Source organism: Arachis hypogaea, chromosome 19 (assembly GCF_003086295.3).
Source record: "Arachis hypogaea cultivar Tifrunner chromosome 19, arahy.Tifrunner.gnm2.J5K5, whole genome shotgun sequence".
NCBI classification, from domain to species: domain Eukaryota; kingdom Viridiplantae; phylum Streptophyta; class Magnoliopsida; order Fabales; family Fabaceae; genus Arachis; species Arachis hypogaea.
The window spans coordinates 1,203,852-1,221,022 of record NC_092054.1 but is presented as its reverse complement, the minus strand read 5'-3'; the positions used below and the strand labels follow the sequence as shown (position 1 = coordinate 1,221,022).

At 32.3% G+C, this 17,171-nt stretch overlaps 4 protein-coding genes across 16 annotated transcripts; 3 read left to right on the top strand and 1 right to left on the bottom strand.

Annotated features, from left to right (window-relative positions):
• The first annotated feature begins 43 nt into the window (after nt 1-43).
• Nucleotides 44-3,878, top strand: LOC112775921 (protein HEADING DATE REPRESSOR 1). Its single transcript, XM_025819831.2, has 3 exons — nt 44-635; nt 2,678-3,024; nt 3,392-3,878. The coding sequence occupies exons 1-3, from the start codon at nt 557-559 to the stop codon at nt 3,620-3,622; spliced, it is 657 nt and encodes a 218-aa protein (XP_025675616.1). The 5' UTR covers nt 44-556; the 3' UTR covers nt 3,623-3,878.
• A 1,009-nt stretch (nt 3,879-4,887) lies between these two features.
• LOC112775221 (uncharacterized) lies at nt 4,888-6,243 on the top strand. 2 transcript variants are annotated; one of them, XM_072227072.1, is made up of 4 exons: nt 4,888-5,057; nt 5,164-5,295; nt 5,391-5,591; nt 6,008-6,243. In XM_072227072.1, exons 1-4 carry the CDS (start codon nt 4,998-5,000, stop codon nt 6,047-6,049), a joined length of 435 nt encoding a protein of 144 aa, XP_072083173.1. In that variant the 5' UTR covers nt 4,888-4,997; the 3' UTR covers nt 6,050-6,243. The 2 variants fall into 2 exon arrangements, with proteins under 2 accessions (XP_072083173.1, XP_025674501.1); XM_025818716.3 differs by having other exon boundaries at nt 4,893-5,093.
• A 1,175-nt stretch (nt 6,244-7,418) lies between these two features.
• LOC112775220 (uncharacterized) lies at nt 7,419-10,904 on the bottom strand. The gene is made up of 6 exons (XM_025818715.3): nt 10,410-10,904; nt 10,040-10,315; nt 9,772-9,945; nt 9,583-9,689; nt 8,887-9,203; nt 7,419-8,400 (listed from the first exon to the last, which is right to left on the bottom strand). The coding sequence occupies exons 1-6, from the start codon at nt 10,524-10,526 to the stop codon at nt 7,751-7,753; spliced, it is 1,641 nt and encodes a 546-aa protein (XP_025674500.1). The 5' UTR covers nt 10,527-10,904; the 3' UTR covers nt 7,419-7,750.
• Nucleotides 10,905-13,584: 2,680 nt separating this feature from the next.
• On the top strand, nt 13,585-16,715 carry LOC112776987 (uncharacterized). 12 transcript variants are annotated; one of them, XM_072226966.1, is made up of 8 exons: nt 13,585-13,712; nt 13,881-14,129; nt 14,462-14,557; nt 14,666-14,758; nt 14,853-14,938; nt 15,033-15,084; nt 15,334-15,459; nt 16,380-16,715. In XM_072226966.1, the coding sequence occupies exons 2-5, from the start codon at nt 14,004-14,006 to the stop codon at nt 14,919-14,921; spliced, it is 384 nt and encodes a 127-aa protein (XP_072083067.1). In that variant the 5' UTR covers nt 13,585-13,712; nt 13,881-14,003; the 3' UTR covers nt 14,922-14,938; nt 15,033-15,084; nt 15,334-15,459; nt 16,380-16,715. The 12 variants fall into 12 exon arrangements, with proteins under 12 accessions (XP_072083067.1, XP_072083065.1, XP_072083061.1 ...); XM_072226964.1 differs by having other exon boundaries at nt 15,824-16,715; XM_072226960.1 differs by having other exon boundaries at nt 15,334-16,715.
• Nucleotides 16,716-17,171: the final 456 nt, after the last annotated feature.

Genomic DNA, 17,171 nt, shown 5'->3' with positions numbered 1-17,171 from the left:
CTTGAATAAAGTAAGATGAACTTGTTCTTTTTTTTTTTTTTTTATCAAAACTAGAATAATTTTTATGAATGGGAATCAAATTCCGATTACTTTATTAAAAAAAAAGGAAATGAACTAAACTACCACACCTTACACGTCCTAATAAGAAATTTAGCATTTTATAGAATAAATAAAAGAATTCCCTTTGACATAGAAATCTCCACCAAAGTAAGAAATCTAAGCCGTTGAAAAATCTAATCTAACGGTGATATGGTCCCCATGACAATTATGATAACGAGAATCTGACACTCCTTGTTTTGTTTGAGACACATCCAAAGCTAAGACTCTTAGTTGGTCGGAACTTGGAAGATTTCCAAACCCAACACTTCCAAAAAACACCTCTTCACACCAAACAATAACCTCTTTCTCTTTCTCTCTCTCATCCTTCATTCTTTCTGTTGAAACTTGAAAAAACTTTGGTATATATGCATGTGTTGTTGCTTAAGTTCTGAATTTTCACCACCCTTTATTTTATTTTTAATTAATTAATTAATTTAATCAAAGAAGATAAGAAGATATGGTGATGGATGATGCTTTGAATGGCTTCTCTCCTGTTTCCACTCCTACCATTTACTGGAAATCTAGAAAGAGATCAGGTATTTCAATCTAATTTTTGTTTATGCTTTAATTTCTTGCATATAAATATATATATGTTGTTCCTAGTAATAATTTGTTGAATATATAAATATGTGTGTATAAAATCTAAGGCTAATTAATTACTGCTATGCTGCATGGAATTTAATTTGCATATTAACATAATTTTAAGAAAATTTGTACAATTTGCAAACTTTAGTTTTTGGTTGATGAGATTGATTTTCTGTAAATCCTTCAAGATTGTTCATCATGTCTTCAAGAGAGAGAGAGAACGGTTGGGAGTTGGGACTTGAGATTATCATGACTTTTAGGTCACGTTACTTTACTTTGTTTGATAATATTGTCCTACCAACCATTGTCTTTTTATTTAAAATAAATAAATAAATAAATAAATGCTTGTTGTTAATGTTTTAGTATGATGCAAGTTTCTTTTTAATGAAATATTAAGAAATTAATCTGTTGGGTGATTAGTAGCTTATCATAAGTTATCCATATTATTTTTAATTGTGGTTGGTGTAGACATTGATGATTTTTTGTACTATTTTTTGTGATTGAGAATGAAGAAAATGAAGCATGTGGCTGGTGAGAAAGTTTATAAATCATGTCTTTGAGTTGCATTATTTAATTTATTGGACAACTCATCCTCCATCCATCCCTCCCATTTTGGCAACCTAAAAAGTGATCTCTTCAATTTTGATGTTGTCCTTCTCTAAACATGTTAATATTTACCTTCGTATATCCATCATCTTTAAGAATTTAATTTTTATGCACTGTATGCAAATACAAAGGAGTTTTACTCTTTTACGTTGATATTCAATCAAACGATGGTTAGATAATTAACAAAAATTATTTTACACTGACAATACATCTCGAGAGTGTTCGTGTTAGTAGTTGGGTAGGTTACTTGTAGCATGGATGGCCTAACCTTGAAAAAAAAAAGTGAATCACATTTTGTTTAGGTGGAAACTCAGGTGGAGTCAACTTCACATGAAGTTGATAGCTGAGAACCGTTAGATGGTTTGACTGATTTGCTATCAGCTATCAACTTCACGTGAAGTTGACTGCACCTGAATTTCCACCTTTTGTTTAACAAAGAGAGATATTTTTCTCTCTGTATTCATTCTATTATTCCATCCATATGAAATGCCAAGATTTGGTTTAATTTGCTTGTAAAATATGGGGCTAGTAAAATTAAGTGGTTAGGTTTCAACCAACAAAAAATGGAGGTGGAGCCCTTGAACCCTAATATCATGGAAACTGTTTTCCTTTGTCCATTTCACAAAACACAAATTTATTGTGGTTTCTCTCAAGGAAACTTCACTTTAAAGGGAAATAAAAAACAAGGAGTTTGGACAATATAATAGTACATTTTGGATCATTCATCTTGTGATGTCAATTTTCTCCTATTATTATAGCTAGCCAGGTACCAATTGAAGCTTTGCCTTGAAATACTTATGAGCTTGATAAGTAAAAATGAAAATGTTTAGACTTAGAGTGCATAATAATCCTCATTTTACTTTTGACATAAGTAAAATATGTTTTCTTATTGAGAGACAGAGATTAAAATAAATTCCAGTATTCTGTTTGGTGTAAAGTAGAAGACAAAAATTAAAACAAGAATGAAACTCTAATTTAATTTGTACAAAGGATAAAATTGGAATTAACTAATTGAAATGAGGATATTTTAGGTATAAAATATTATTAAAGTTTCAGTCTCCATCTCTAAAAATTTTAGTCCCCTGTGTCCCTACTTTTTGAAGGTACTGAAATACTAAAATTTTAGGGACAGTGACAGAAATTTTAGTACCAATCTCTGAACCAATAAACATAATACTGAGTCTCAGTCTCCCAGTCTCTGTCTTAGTATCTCAAAACAAACGCTACTAATGACTGAATGACTTAATAAACAACTTTTTACATGTTTTGAATCTTGAATTCTCCTATAATTTGTCTAAGCTTTAAAGATGGCATATATATGTTATAGTTGTGCAAATTTTGCTGTGGCTAAATAACTGGCAAAAAGAATGGTAACTTGTTCCCACAGCTGGCTGGAGGAAAACAGAGGTATCAGAAAATGGGGCTGATACATTGCCAAACCAAAAGGAGGTTACTCCTCCGCCGGCACCACCAGTTGCTAGCGAGGAGAACCAGGACTTGACACCAGCTTCCGAGCTTTCGGAGCGTCGAAAGGCCTTGTTTGAACCATTAGAACCTATAACAAATAGTAATGGCCGACGGCTACGACCCTCCAATGAGTCCTTGCTTCCACCCCCTGACTTTGATTCTGCAGACTATCCCAAGGGATGGCTGATCGGAAAGAAGCGCAAGCTTGTCAATGTGGATGTCGTCGAAAGCATGAGAAGGATTGCTGTCCAAGAAATGAACCGAAAGGTACATGTTTACGAAGGATTACCATGTGTTCATAATACGCAGCAGAAAAAAAGAAAGTAATCTTAAAGATCTATTTTGTGCTTAAATTTTATTCAAATAAACAATACTTTAAAGAAGAAAACTTTGTGGTTGTGGGGACATGCATGCATTTATATACAAATCACATTTTTATTGGAGGAATTGATGATATTATTGTTATTTGTCAAAGAAGAGGAACCAAGACTATAACATAAAGGCACTAAAATGAAATGTTACAGAAACTATTTCAAAAGTTACATAACAAGTTATGAGTGTCATTTTGTTAACTTGCAGAAACATTCTGAAACTTGGTACTTCACTGACATTTTTTATGATGTTTGTGTTGCAGGACAGGGAAATAGATGGCCTAAATGAACAACTGGAGGAGGATTCAAGAGTGTTGGAGCACTTGCAAATCCAGCTTTTGGAAGAAAAGAGCAAGCGTGCTCGAGTCGAAAGAGAAAACACAATGCTTCAAGAGCAAGTGAACATGCTCATGAACATGTTGCAAGAAGCAGAACAGATGGGAGATGAGGGAAATGATGAACAAATGGGAGATGAAGGCAGAGAGGAACCATAAACAAAATATTCATTAGTTTGTTTGTGTCTTTATTATTAAATTCTTTTGTTTTAGGCTTGTAGATTATGTGACCAAAGTTAGTGGAGTGCTTGTATGGTTTTGCTGCTCATAAGTGCATACATAATAGTAATATATATAAGGGGAAAAAGAAAAGAAGAGTATTGAACATGTTTATTCGTTTGTCTCTAAAAAAAATAATGTAAATCCTATAGATGTTGGTTTGCAGTTAATTTATATGATGTTTTAGTTGTAATAACCTTTTTCTTTCACTTTGCATATATCTTTTTAGGAAAAATATGAGGAGTCAATGGAATATTTGTACAATGTGCACAATGGAGGTTTAGGGAGTATTAGAGATATAACCATTAGTGTTACCTTTTTCCATCAGCCGAAGCTTTTGGTATGAGTGGTATTATGACATAGTATTAGAGCTCTAAATTTGAAAGGTTAAGAGTTTGATCCTTAAAAAACTCCAAAATCAGTTTAAGTTTTTGGGAAGATGTTTATTATCCCTAGTACGGAGGATGTTCATTTTGTAACTCAATAGTACATTGTACAAATAGTCCATTGTCTCCCTAAAGAGATCCATCTTTTTAAGGTAGATTCATTGGATCTTTGATTATTGCAAGCATAAAAGAAAAACACAAGATTATTTTCATCTTTGGATCAGGTTTTCAGGTTTCTTAAGAACTTAATATACTCCTACAAGGGTTATTAATCATTTTTCTCTCCACTGAATTTATATTTATATTACTATTTTTCTTTTAACTATTGGAGGGAAAATTAAATACTATATCAAGGATACATTAATATAAGAATATACCAAATTTTTGTTGATGCTATAAATATTTAATAAAATGAAGCGGAATAAATATTTGACTAAGAGAGCCAATTATAAACCTACAACTACAAGAACATCTACCTAGTAGTAAAAATCATGAAATAAACCCAACAAGCAGCCCAATAAAAAGCCCAACGTATAAGCCCAATAAACTACACTTACCTCCGTGAATTCAACGTTGAAGGCACCAGTAAACAATAAAAAAAATTAAAAACCCTAACCCCAATTCACCAGAATCAGATGTGTGATTTTGATTTTTTTGTATCATTAAATTGAAATGAATATAATTAGAACCAATTAGGATCAATTAGTATTATTTAGTATATCTAAATATTTATTATAAGAGATACGTCTTTATTATTATAATTCTCTTAATACCTATAAATACTCTTTTATATTATATCATTCTAGACAACCTAAATAAATAACTACAACAAAATCAATAATATACAAATCTTTTCTTCAGTTTAGTCTCTTGTTTCTAACACTCAGTCAACTTCTCTTCTGAAATCAGGTTGACAGTTAGAGAGAGATATGGCTTCTGCCGGAGATCAAAGAGGTAGGGATGATGTAGATGATAAACCGAATAAAACGGTGAAAGTAACTTCTTCTGAAGATTACAGCAGTGAGGTGCTTTAAAACCACACGCTTTATTTTTTTTCTTTTTAATATCATATCATAATTTAACTCTTGTTTACAGGGATTCGATGCTCCGGAGGATGGGCCTTCAATACCTGGCGGAATTCGACCCTATGAGATAGTAAATGAGTCTCGCGAGCGACTTTTGTTTCGTTTGGCTAGGGCATGCTTGGACATCTTCAATTCCTTAAATGTTGTGTCTATGATGGTTTTTGCTTTATTGAGTTTTTTTTATGTCTATAATCTCATTCACTAATCATTATTTTTATTCTTGTTAATACTATCTAGGGGGTGGAAAGTGAGCCTCGTAAGATTGTCAAGGTTAATGTCCAATGTGTTCCCGGTGCTCCCCGTGTTGCCGGCCTAATGTATTACATTACTTTTATTGGACACATTCGTCTCTGTGGTTCAGCGACATTTCGTGGCAAAATATTGAAAATGGTGGATGGTTTCTTGGATGTCAAGTTCTGTGACATGGTTCTGGAGGAGGTACATTTTAATTTGTTTATTTTAGTTATGTGTGGATGCATTTTTACTTTGATAATCTGGTTTTGCTTTGTCATTACTTTATCATAAGGTTTGCTTATATTTTTTGACTCATAATTATTTGTGATCGTTAAGTTCCTTGCATGAGTAATCATAGCTACTGCCTATCATAAATCATCGAAACTATTAATGATATTGCTTCTATTTTGTTTTGTTCAAGATATCTCATTTGATTTTTGCTTCATGTTCCTTGTATATATATTGATAATTGGCATCAACTATTTCATAGGTTTGATTAAGTACTGTGTTTAAACATTTCCCCTCTCTCTTTCATGTGGTTAGGCTTTTTTTCATTGATTATTTGCATTGGAGTTAATGTAACATGCTGCTGAGATTCTCTTTTTAATGTATTTACCCAGGAATCTGGTACATCTCAGGAAGCTGGTACATCTCAGGTCTAAGTTGTGAAATCTGAGTTTAGGTCCATGTTCTGTTTGTGTGGATAATTTTAATACTCATGAAATAGTGCAATGTGTATTAGCACAATAGACATAACTGACAGGTGATGTGTACTGTTTCCAGAATTTATGGAATTTGTTAGTGTTCTAGCTTCTATCATTAACTTGCTCTATTAATATAATTTTCGATTTGTGAATGGTGGTTTTGGACTGGAAGTGCTTCAAAATTTTCTTTCAGAATATCAATTGACAAACACTAGAGTTCTGTGTTGTTTCAATAAAATAAATGACCCTAAAATTGAACATCGACAAGTTTTACTAGCTGCGAATTGTCAACTTTGTGGGGACATGCATGCATTTATATACAAATCACATTTTTATTAGAGGAATTGATGATATTATTGTTATTTGTCACTGCTTATTCGATTGCTCCATTATATAACTGAATTCTCAAACTTAGCTGTAGATGAATAACCAGTGGTGATTGACGCATGAAAATTTTATGTTTGAATAATAAGATTCAAGTTTGAAGTAAAGCAAACCAACTTGGGTTGGTCGAGTAGTCAATTTATTCGTTCGCTTAAGCAAATGTCGTGAGTTCGAATCCCGCCTTGTGCATGCAGCAATCCATCAAATACTGATGCAATTATTAGGTTAGGCTGTCCACATTACATCCTTTGGGTGCTTATGCGGGAAAAGAAAGGGTGCCCGAGACACATTTCTACCGACTCACTGTCAAAGAGGAACCAACACTATAACATAAAGGCACTAAAATGAAATGTTACAAAAACTATTTCAAAAGTTACATAACAAGTTATCAGTGTCATTTTGTTAACTTGCAGAAGCATTCTTAAACTTGGTACTTCATTAGTTTGTTTGTGTCTTTATTATTAAATTCTTTTGTTTTAGGCTTGTAGATTATGTGACCATAGTTAGTGCAGTGCTTATATGGTTTTGCTGCTCGCAAGTGCATATATATAATAGTAATATATAAGGGGAAAATGTGAAGAAAAAAGAAAGAAAAGAAGGGCATTGAACATGTTTATTCGTTTGTCTCTCAAAGAAATAATGTAAATCTTATAGATGTTGGTTTGCAGTTAATTTATATGATGTTTTAGTTGTAATAAACTAATAACCTTTTTCTTTGACTCTGCATATATCTTTTTAAGGTAGGTTCATTGGATGTTTGATTATTGCAAGCAGATCAACCTTTCATAAAATCTGGAAATCATACCTAGTAAATAAAGGGCAACCCGGTGCACAAGCGTCCCGCGTTTAACGCAGGGTCCGGGAAAGGGCCGCATACCTAGTAAATAATTGGAAAAATATTGTACCAAGTATGAATTTGATGAACTTGAATGTACGAATCTAATAGTCAAGAAAAGAAGAACACGAGATTATTATTTTCATCTTTGGACCAGGTTTTCCGGTTTCTCAAGAAATTAATATACTCTCTACAAGGGTTTTGAAAGGTTATTAATCATTTTTCTCTCCACTGAAAAATACAACAACGTATATCCCATAGTGTCTGCAAAGGATTCGTCATCAATGTGAATCTCTGAATCCCTGTTGGGTTGGGGTGAAACAAAAAACTGACTGCATATATAATAATATTCACACTGCTGAAGACTACATATGATGATGGAAAGCTGGAAACTATGATGTCTGCATTGCAAACTTTGGTAACACATCGTTGTTACTATGCTATCTAACTTGATTCACAGAATCCTCAGTCATGGGAAACAGAAACTGTGGCAAAGATGCAATCCTTGGAAGATTAAGCAGCAAATCACCAACTGATTCCTTTCTTGCTAAGCCACTACTTCCTTGCTGCTTGTTGCAGCCAGAACCATCACCATCTTGCTGATTAAGTTCCAAATCAATCCCTTTACTCTTGCATTGATTGGTGTTATTGTTATTGTTACTCTCACCACCACCAATTTTTCCATTTGCATCTGCGTCAACACCATCATTACCATTTCTCCTCATTGTGCCTGTTGTTACTGTTGAAGGGTTATTGTTAATGTTATCTTTCTGCAGGAGACAGCAGAGTGAGTTCACCCTTGACATCACATAATGTTCATCTGGGACTGCTGCTGCGAGTTGAGTGTTATCGTTGAACAAGCACTGTGTGAATTCCTCCAAGATTGATCTGCTGAGCTGGCCGTCGCCACCAGCGAAGTTAGGGTTCCCGGATGCCATCTGTTCCGAGATGCAGGTTTCAATGTGGTTAACCAGATCATTCATGGACATTGAAGGGTGAAGACCAGAGAGTTTGATCTGATCCAAATTGCTAAGAATCTTCAGAGTTTCAGCTCCTCTATTTCCTAAATCTCTGACTGCATGGGTGTTTACTGCACATGACAAATAACACTAATATATAAAATCTTTGGGACCACCATAAGCTACTATATGAGTACTGCTTACATGAATATACTCCGTAGTTTAGCGGTAACAATTTTACATGTGTTTTTTAATAGACAAATGAGAGGGACCACAATACAACTCAATCCACCAAGATCAGGATTGTAGGGCAACTTAAAACGTGTAAAAATATTTGCCATAATCACTTGACACTTTAATTATCGACACAATGGATAAGAATATTGGATAAGTTTTCATTGCAGTTTCAACAACCATCAAGCATTTTCTCGTTAACAACATTCTTTATTAATTATTTATAAGTGAAACTTGAAGGTATAAATTAATATAGCTGGTAACTACTACTTTTACCATCAGCAATATCGTAGGAACTTCAAAGAGAAATCCTATAATCATAATAGCATCATACTTAATTCAAATAATAATATGGCATATAAAAGATAATCCACGGCAATTACCTGAGCTAGGTGAGGTGATTTCTTGAGAAACATTTTCAAAAGCTTTCCCAAGATTATGTTCACTTTTTGAGGAAGATGATTGCGCTGCAGACCCTGATTCAACATCCCGTAACCCGAAAAAACCGGCTTGCACGTCGCTCTTTCTGTCGAAAGAACTAGGTTCAACTTGGTCATCGATTCCATTACCGGTTTCGAAACACGGACAGTCCAACACAATCTCGTCCTGCTGGCTCAAATAGTTGAGACGGGGATCACACTGAATGAGCTTCTCAAAATGCTTCCCTAGTAACCCCTGAGGGCACTGCAGAAAATGCCGCCTAAAACAAATCATAAAAAAATAAAAACTTTTGCATCAGCATCAAATACTAATGTTAATTCTGCTTCACCCTCATATCAGATTAAAAGCAAATTAAATCAGAGTAAACCACCCGCTTTATCTGTTTAGTTCGGTAACAATATAGCCCCTTATAGATTGATAATTTTCCTGTGATATTCAAAAGATTATAATGCTTCATTTGAGTTTCAAGTGAACCACCATTTTCGCCCCAAATCATTAGTTCACTGACAAAACAGTCCACACTTTGGGTAAATTTGTCAAGTAGAATCAATCTTTCAGGTACTAAGGAACCATTTTGTCAACAAACTAATTTTTCGAGGTTCAGAATGGTAGTTTACTCACCCCTTATAGGTAGGTACCTGTGCAAACTCGCTTGTCCACCAGTAAAATCTGATGTTGCTTGCCACAAGGTATGCTTCCTTGGTTGTGGATTGATCTCCCTAAAGAACAAGGGTCTTCTAGCCAGCTACAACAAAAACCAACACCAACTACTTAGCAATGGCAACAACACAATGGTGATGCTAAACAAAGATGTAGCTTATGCTTACCACTACTTCAAGTGTTCCAGGGGCATCATCAGGGTAGTTTGCTTTGATAGCCATGATATCAGACCAAGGGATTTCAATCTTGTTCTTAAGACAACCATCAAGCACTTCCCAAACAAGCTTATGCTTAGCAAAGTAACATTTTGCCACCAAATCCCCTTCATACCTAGACTTATACTGCAATAATTAACCAAAATTCCAATTAAATCAAATCTAACAAATAAACAAACTAAAATGCACATGATCATATAGCAAATTATATATATGATACCTCCCAAGTCCCAATCTTCAATACTGTGCCAGGGAAATTAGAGGCCTTGAACTTAGAATCACTGGCAGAAGAAGAAGAAGCAGCTTTGGCACCAGCCTTATGATCTTTCTTACTGGCAAGTGCCATTGCGGAAGCGTTATCATCTTGTTGCTGTGAGAGCTTCATCTGAATCAAATCCAAAAGGGAAGGACTCTTCCTGAGACGCAAACCCAAGGGGCTTGGCTCATCCAAGGGATTGTAAGAACCTGCTGTAGGAACCGCAATTGAATCATCACTCTGTTCCAAAAAAACACAAGTATTTGAATTAGGTTATTCAAAAATTCAAACAATAATGATAATAATAATAAGAGGAATAAAAATTGAAGTTGACCTTAGGTGGAGAATCGAATTTGGGACGCTTGTGAAGAGAAGGAAGGTCATGATCTTCATTGGATTCAAGCTTCACCTTTTTCAGGCACTGGTGGTCGGATCTCATTAGCTGAACCATGATCACTGCTTTCAGGGACGGTTATGTAAAGTTACGAGTAATACGACAGCGTTTTGCGTGTGATTTGAAGATAAGAGGAGAAGAAGACTCGGTTCTTGGCTACTAAAGAAAATGGCGGGCGCAGCTGAACCTCAAGACTTCAATGTTTTCGGAAGTCACGTGACTCAGACGCAACCACAACGTATTTAAAATGACCAAACCACCCTTCAAGCTATGGGATTCTGTTTTAGTATTAAATGTTGTTACTAACAATCTAAAGGGTGGTAATCGCAAGAATTCCAACCATTAAGTTAATCTATATTCTATATCTATACTCTAAATTTCTCATGGTATAAAATAATTGCTTCTAAATATATAAAATAAATAATCAAAGAAAAAGCTTTAAACACAAGCTAAACGTGATTATAGAGGGACGGCCGCAATAGGTTTTGTCCGTTAGTGCGAGGGTAAATTGGGAAACGCGGTGGCGAAAATGAAACGGCGTAGTTTGCCGCCGTGTGGTGTGGGCTCAGAGGCACGTGGCATCACGTGCAAGGATATGGATAAAATGTGGGTCCCGGTTCATGAACCTTCTTGTATTTGTTGTTGTCTTGTAGTTTGCGTAACAGGGTGGAATGGACACGTGTAAGCATCTGGTGGGATTGTTTAACACGTAAGCTCGTGAAATCTATTAGCAGGGGCCCCACCAATTTTGGATCTTTTGGATAATGTAACATGTTCATTTTATTTTTTTTATTTATTTTTATTATGCGTTTCCTTTATCCTAATGGATAAACTTCAGCCTCCAAATTCCAAAGACAATGCTATGTCTAGTTGTCTTTCTGCTTTTCACTTACATAAAAAAATTAAATAAAACGTTTGCATAAATTTTGGCACTAATTATTTTTCATATAGGTCTTATAATACGCACTAAAATATAATTGGACCATAATTTATAAAAATATGCTGTATACTTCTAAATTGTGTTTTTAATAAAAGAAATTAAATTTATAATTTTTAAAGTAAAAAATTAATAAAATAATAAAATAAAAGACTTATCACTATTAAATTTATAATTTATATTATATGTGAATGTTATTATTTTAACTGAAAAATAATTCGTCTACTTTAGTGAAACTTAATCTCTATATATATATACGCTTTTTAAAACCATTGATCTTTCAAAATTTTAAGGGTTAAAAATATTTGTTTTATTTAGAATATTTAGATAATATAAAGTTTTTTTTTATTTTTGCCCTTAATAAGGATGGAAGTTTTAAAAAGATAATAAATATAATATTAATTATTAATTATTAATTAAACTTTTAGAAATGTTTCTCTTTATTCATATATTTTCTTACTACTATTAGTTTTTTTCTATATTTTTGTATTTTTGTTTTTTAAACTATTATTAAGTATAATAATAAAATTGCGAAAACAAAAGTGTTGGTGAGTTATCTATAATTCTATATGTATTAATAAAATAAGGGGGTATGGGAAATGAAGAGTGGAATCTTTAAAAATGCTGGCATGTTGTTGTCAAGATTAGTAGCATAATAAATTAATAATAATAAATTAATAACTTTGTAGCAACGCCAACAACTTGTTATAACTTGAAGCACACAATATCTAAAATTAAGGCCAAGTTGAATAATTAATAGAATTAATTAATTAATAAAAAACAAAGCAGAAAGTATTAAAGTAAAGGTGGAAGCATAAGAGATGGAGGGTCCTAAAGTGAGTTAAAGAGATGAGAATGAAGTCAAAGTTGTTGGAACATCAAAATGGACTTATTGATGTATTTATTGCTGCCACCGATAAGTAAAGTCAACAAATTAAATCCAAATGGAACATATGCATTACTGTTCAAACAGGTTAACTAAATTTTCAGAATTCTTATTTGCAAACTTTCTTCGGTGAATACCCATTTGATCCTGACAATTATTTCGAAAAGACAATGAGATTCTTAAAAAAAAAATACTCAATTTGATTTATGATTTTTTTTTTAAAACTGATTAGTTTTTGTACCAAAAAAAATAATATTAATTTTTTTTACATAAAAATCTCGTTATCTTTCAATATAATTATCGAGGCTGTTTTGACTTTTTTTTCTTTATTTTTTTGATTTTTCTATTCAATGAAATATTGTGGTTCTCATATTTAAGGGTTACGGAATTAGTTGTTTTGAAAATTTAAATTAGTGAAAAAATATATAAATAATTATATTATTATACCACCTCTCATATAAAACTTTGGTTCGGAGGATTTTTTTTTTTTTTTTGTCTAAAGCTAAATTTTGTTTTTTTAATTAATAATAAGCGAATTTAAAACTTTTGTCATAAAATTTTAATATTATAAAATTAATTTTTCAAAATTCTTAAATTGATAGAAAAAAACCTATGAATAATATAATAGTGTCATGTATGAGTTTAAATGAGTCTAAACTAAATTAATAATATATTAGGTTAAGCCATTATACAAATGACTATATATAAAAATAACTTTAATAATTTTATTATTAAATAATTATGCAAAATATTTTTAGAATTCGATCTTTAGTAAATTTTAAAGAAAAAAAAAATAGTATAAGACAAATAAAAAAAAGATATATGAAAAATAAATAAATCTAAAAAGATTATTGTTTGAAGAAAAATATTAAAAATATAATTATTTATATTGTATACTCTTATTAATTTAACTTTTGAGAAAAATAATTTTTATGATACCATATAAACAAAATCAAATTTCTTAAAATCAAATATAATTATTTATATTGTCATTCCTATCAACTTAAGTTTTTTAAATAAATAGTATTATAATATAATATTAAAATTTTATATTCAAAAGATGTAGAATTTAATTTTTGATAAATTCTAAAAAGAGAAAAAAGGCCATACAAAATATTAAACAAATATAAAAAAGTTTTTATTTGAAAAAAATATTATTATTCATGTTACTTCTTTTTATCAATTTAAATTTTTGAGGATAATTTTATTATACTACAAAAGCAAAATCAAATTAAAGAGATAATATCAAGATCAGCTAATTAACTTTAATTTATTATAAAACTTAATCTCAAGCTGGTTGATAAGGCATATGCTTCATATATATGCATGGTGGAGAGATATCAATACTTTGAAAATTATAATAATGATGATTCGGACAGTCACTACAAAAAATCTTGATTAAAATGGCAATAGTATTATGGTAGGTCCATATAACTGCCATTTTTTGAGTTAATTTCGGCGGTTTTAGTGTCCGACGTAATGTTCAATTTCTTTTGGCAGTTATTTTTTTTTCCCCCTTTTTATGTGTTTTAATTTTTAAACTGAGGAAGTAATGCATCTGATAGTGATTAGTGTTGTATTTGAGAAGGGGAGAGTGATGTGATTGACGAACCCTAATCTCTTGTCGCCGTTCATCTTCCACCTCTCTCGTATATCTCTTTGCTGCCGCCCGTTGCAGCTCATCTCCTCGTCGGCGTCGCCACTGCAAACAATGTCGTTGTTGCTGCCTTCAACGAGCTCTGCAGATGCAAGGAGCTCAGAGGCCTTCGTTGCACTTTGCTTGCTGACTATTGCTGGAACTTCACTTGCCATGCAGCATTTGGATTTTAGTGATATGGTTTGCTATTTTTCCAATGCACAATTTTAATTTTGGGTTGCGTATTGGAGAAATCATCGAAATAAATATCTGCAAAAATTGTTTGTAATTATTTTATATTGACAATGACTTTACAGTACTTCCAAAAATTCCTATTGGTTCTCTCATATATTGTTTGATTCTCTCTGCTTTTAGGATTAAGCCTGATGAGAAGTCACTTTACTTGAACCCTTATATGCTTGGAACAAATGTATGAAAAAAATTGAAAAATTTTGCATCACCAACTGTGTTATTTTTTCTTGTTTTCTTGTTCTTTACATGCTTTTGATTGCTTGCTGGTGTTGGTGTTGTAGTGGCAAACATATTATTCTGTGATTCTCTTGCTGGTGTCGGGTTTTTGTACTCGAATAAGACGACGGATCTGTACACATTTGGTGACCAGAGAACAGGTAATGAAGTTGTCACATTTGTTCATCATGTCGATTTTGCTTTGTTCATTACGATCTTGAGTTGGTTGTGTGCTTGTATTTGGGATCTTGGGGTTCCTGAATTTACAGCTGAAGATGCCTATGCATTTCTTGTTAAGTGGTTTGAAAGATTTCTTCAGTATAAGCATAGAGAGTTCTACATTGCTGGAGAAAGCTATGCAGGTGATTGATTGATATACTAGTTTTTTCTTAAAGATTTAGGTTCCTGAATTACATGAATTGATGAATAATTCAGTTCCCTACAATTACTTTTCAGGGCACTATGTTCCTCAGTTGTCTCAAATTATTTATGAGAGAAACAAGGGAATCAAGAATCCAGTGCTAAATTTCAAGGGATTTATGGTGAGAGATTGTAAGATCCATTTTGATTGATAATTTTTGCTATAATCATGGTTTAATTTTCTTATGTTATCATTTTTCTTTTGACTTTTTGTAGTTGATTGGTGTGGAACCAACTGAAAGTTCAGTGCTGTCAGGTGGAAAACCTGGTGAGTTACAACCTCTTCTGTGTGACAATGACTTTCTTGTATTTTCTGTTGTGTATAAGTTCTCCAATGTATGTGTATTAGTATTTTGTTGTGACACTTGTAATTTCTGGTAACATATTCAGTTAGTGATCAAAGAATATTTGATATTGTCAATGACCTTTTGTTTTGTTTTTTGTTTTTGTTTTGTTTGGTAATCAATCTTATTTGAGGTTTATTCTCATCAGTAACTTATTTCTTCTCAAGAAACAGATCTCACATGTTGGATTACTAGCTTGCTCTGCAGCGATGTGTTAGAAAAGATGCTGGTAAGTAGTTGCACTCCAAGCAATCAATAATAAGTTGCAGAACTCCAAATCACAATGCTTTTATCCTCATGTAAGTGACTGGTAAATGGTTTGGGAATCTATTTGGTTTATAAATAAATTTTCTGGGGTATATAATTTAAAATAAAATATAGAATCCTAATTGAGAAATTGGAAACATATGGAATTTGAAAAAGATTTGTTTATTATAAAAATAAATGATTAAATTGATTATAATCTCGAGGATCTTTTAGCATGTTATGACTATTGTAACCTTTTATTTTGATTGGGCAAACAATTAAGTATTAGATTGACCAATTGTCCTATAAAAAGTTCCAATAGTGTGTATATTTTTGTCGTTTCTTTAGAAACATTAATGCTGAATTGGTAAAATGCATTGTTATGACTTATGATCACCATTCATTGGTTTATGTCAGTAAGAGCTTTTGGGAACTGGACACATACTATTAGCTTGTGGTGCTTGAATCCAGCTGTTGTGTTTAGAGATGTTGCTGATCTTTCTTTATCCTTTTAGTTTTCAATAATGAAGGCATCAATTTTACTTTCTCATCACATGTAGATACTTTCTCATCACCAGCAATGCTTTTTTATTTAAACTTAAATTGATCATGTGGCTGTTTACTTATGATATGATTAAGGTTAGTTCAAGAAATGGATATTAGTATAAGCTTGTGATACAGACTATAAATTTATAGTTGATAGTCCTAATCAGTTACCTCATTTGAAATTTTGTTTTTATTTGAGATAATGGCATGTCCTGTTTAAGATGTATCAATTCCTTTTACCTTTCGCATATTTTTTTCTGCTAACCCCATTATATGATTATGTTTGTTTACTGATAATTCCAATCTCTAAAGGTTAGTCTATTTGGTGTTTAAGCTTAACCGATAATTTCTATGGCTATAGATAATAGTCTTTTAACAGAATTTACAATTATAATAATTCAGTTTAAGTAAAGAGTTGAGTTTTCAGTTTTCTTGCTGCCAACCATATCTATGAGATTTTCGCATGCAATTCAAAATGGCATTCAACCTATATAAGGAGAGTGCAATCTTGCTTGAAAGGGTGGGAACATTAAAACGAGAGCTTGAAGACCAAAAGATCAAGTGCAATTCAAAATACATGAAGTAATCAAGAAAGCATTGATGATGTGAAGTGGACTTTGTTATTATCATCATGTCATTCTCCTCTGGATTATTCCTTATAGTTTTACATTGTTTTATTTAATTTAGAGAAGAAATAGCAACATTTGTATGCCTCATGTATTACGAAACGAGCGAAAGCATAATAAAAAAAGTATATTTTTAAGACTTTGTTTATGAGTTATATAATATTTTGTTTATGGATATTTATTTTTTGTTATTGTAAAATTTTAATAAAAAATTTATTTGTTTAACACTAAAAATGACGGTAAAAAAATTACTTTTTTAACTGATAGAAAATGTCAATTTTATATGGTAAAAATGGCGGTTTATAAATACCGTTTAAACCAACTAAAAACGCCATTTTAATCCGGTAAAAATGGTGGTTTTAAATGCCGTTTTAACTAATAAAAACGGTACTGTCATGGTAAAAACGACGGTTTATAAACGCCGTTTTAACCATCCAAAACTGCCATTTTAACCCGGTAAAAACGGCGGTTTTCAAACGCCGTTTTAACCAACAAAAACTGCCATTTTAACCTGGTAAAAACGGCGGTTTTAAACGCCGTTTTAACCAACCGAAAACTGCCGTTTTATTTGGAAATAACGGCGGTTTGAACCG

Coding starts and splice junctions, on each gene's coding strand:
- LOC112775220 (XM_025818715.3), bottom strand. CDS start 10,526: ATGGTTCAGCTAATGAGATCCGACCACCAGTGCCTGAAAAAGGTGAAG. Junction 10,316..10,409: donor AATTCGATTCTCCACCTAAG/GTCAACTTCAAT, acceptor TTTTTGGAACAG/AGTGATGATTCAATTGCGGT. Junction 9,204..9,582: donor GGACAAGCGAGTTTGCACAG/GTACCTACCTAT, acceptor GATTTGTTTTAG/GCGGCATTTTCTGCAGTGCC.
- LOC112775221 (XM_025818716.3), top strand. CDS start 4,998: ATGGCTTCTGCCGGAGATCAAAGAGGTAGGGATGATGTAGATGATAAA. Junction 5,296..5,390: donor ACATCTTCAATTCCTTAAAT/GTTGTGTCTATG, acceptor AATACTATCTAG/GGGGTGGAAAGTGAGCCTCG. Junction 5,592..6,007: donor GTGACATGGTTCTGGAGGAG/GTACATTTTAAT, acceptor GTATTTACCCAG/GAATCTGGTACATCTCAGGA.
- LOC112775921 (XM_025819831.2), top strand. CDS start 557: ATGGTGATGGATGATGCTTTGAATGGCTTCTCTCCTGTTTCCACTCCT. Junction 636..2,677: donor GAAATCTAGAAAGAGATCAG/GTATTTCAATCT, acceptor TTGTTCCCACAG/CTGGCTGGAGGAAAACAGAG. Junction 3,025..3,391: donor TCCAAGAAATGAACCGAAAG/GTACATGTTTAC, acceptor TTTGTGTTGCAG/GACAGGGAAATAGATGGCCT.
- LOC112776987 (XM_072226966.1), top strand. CDS start 14,004: ATGTCGTTGTTGCTGCCTTCAACGAGCTCTGCAGATGCAAGGAGCTCA. Junction 14,130..14,461: donor ATTTGGATTTTAGTGATATG/GTTTGCTATTTT, acceptor TTGGTGTTGTAG/TGGCAAACATATTATTCTGT. Junction 14,759..14,852: donor TGCTGGAGAAAGCTATGCAG/GTGATTGATTGA, acceptor ATTACTTTTCAG/GGCACTATGTTCCTCAGTTG.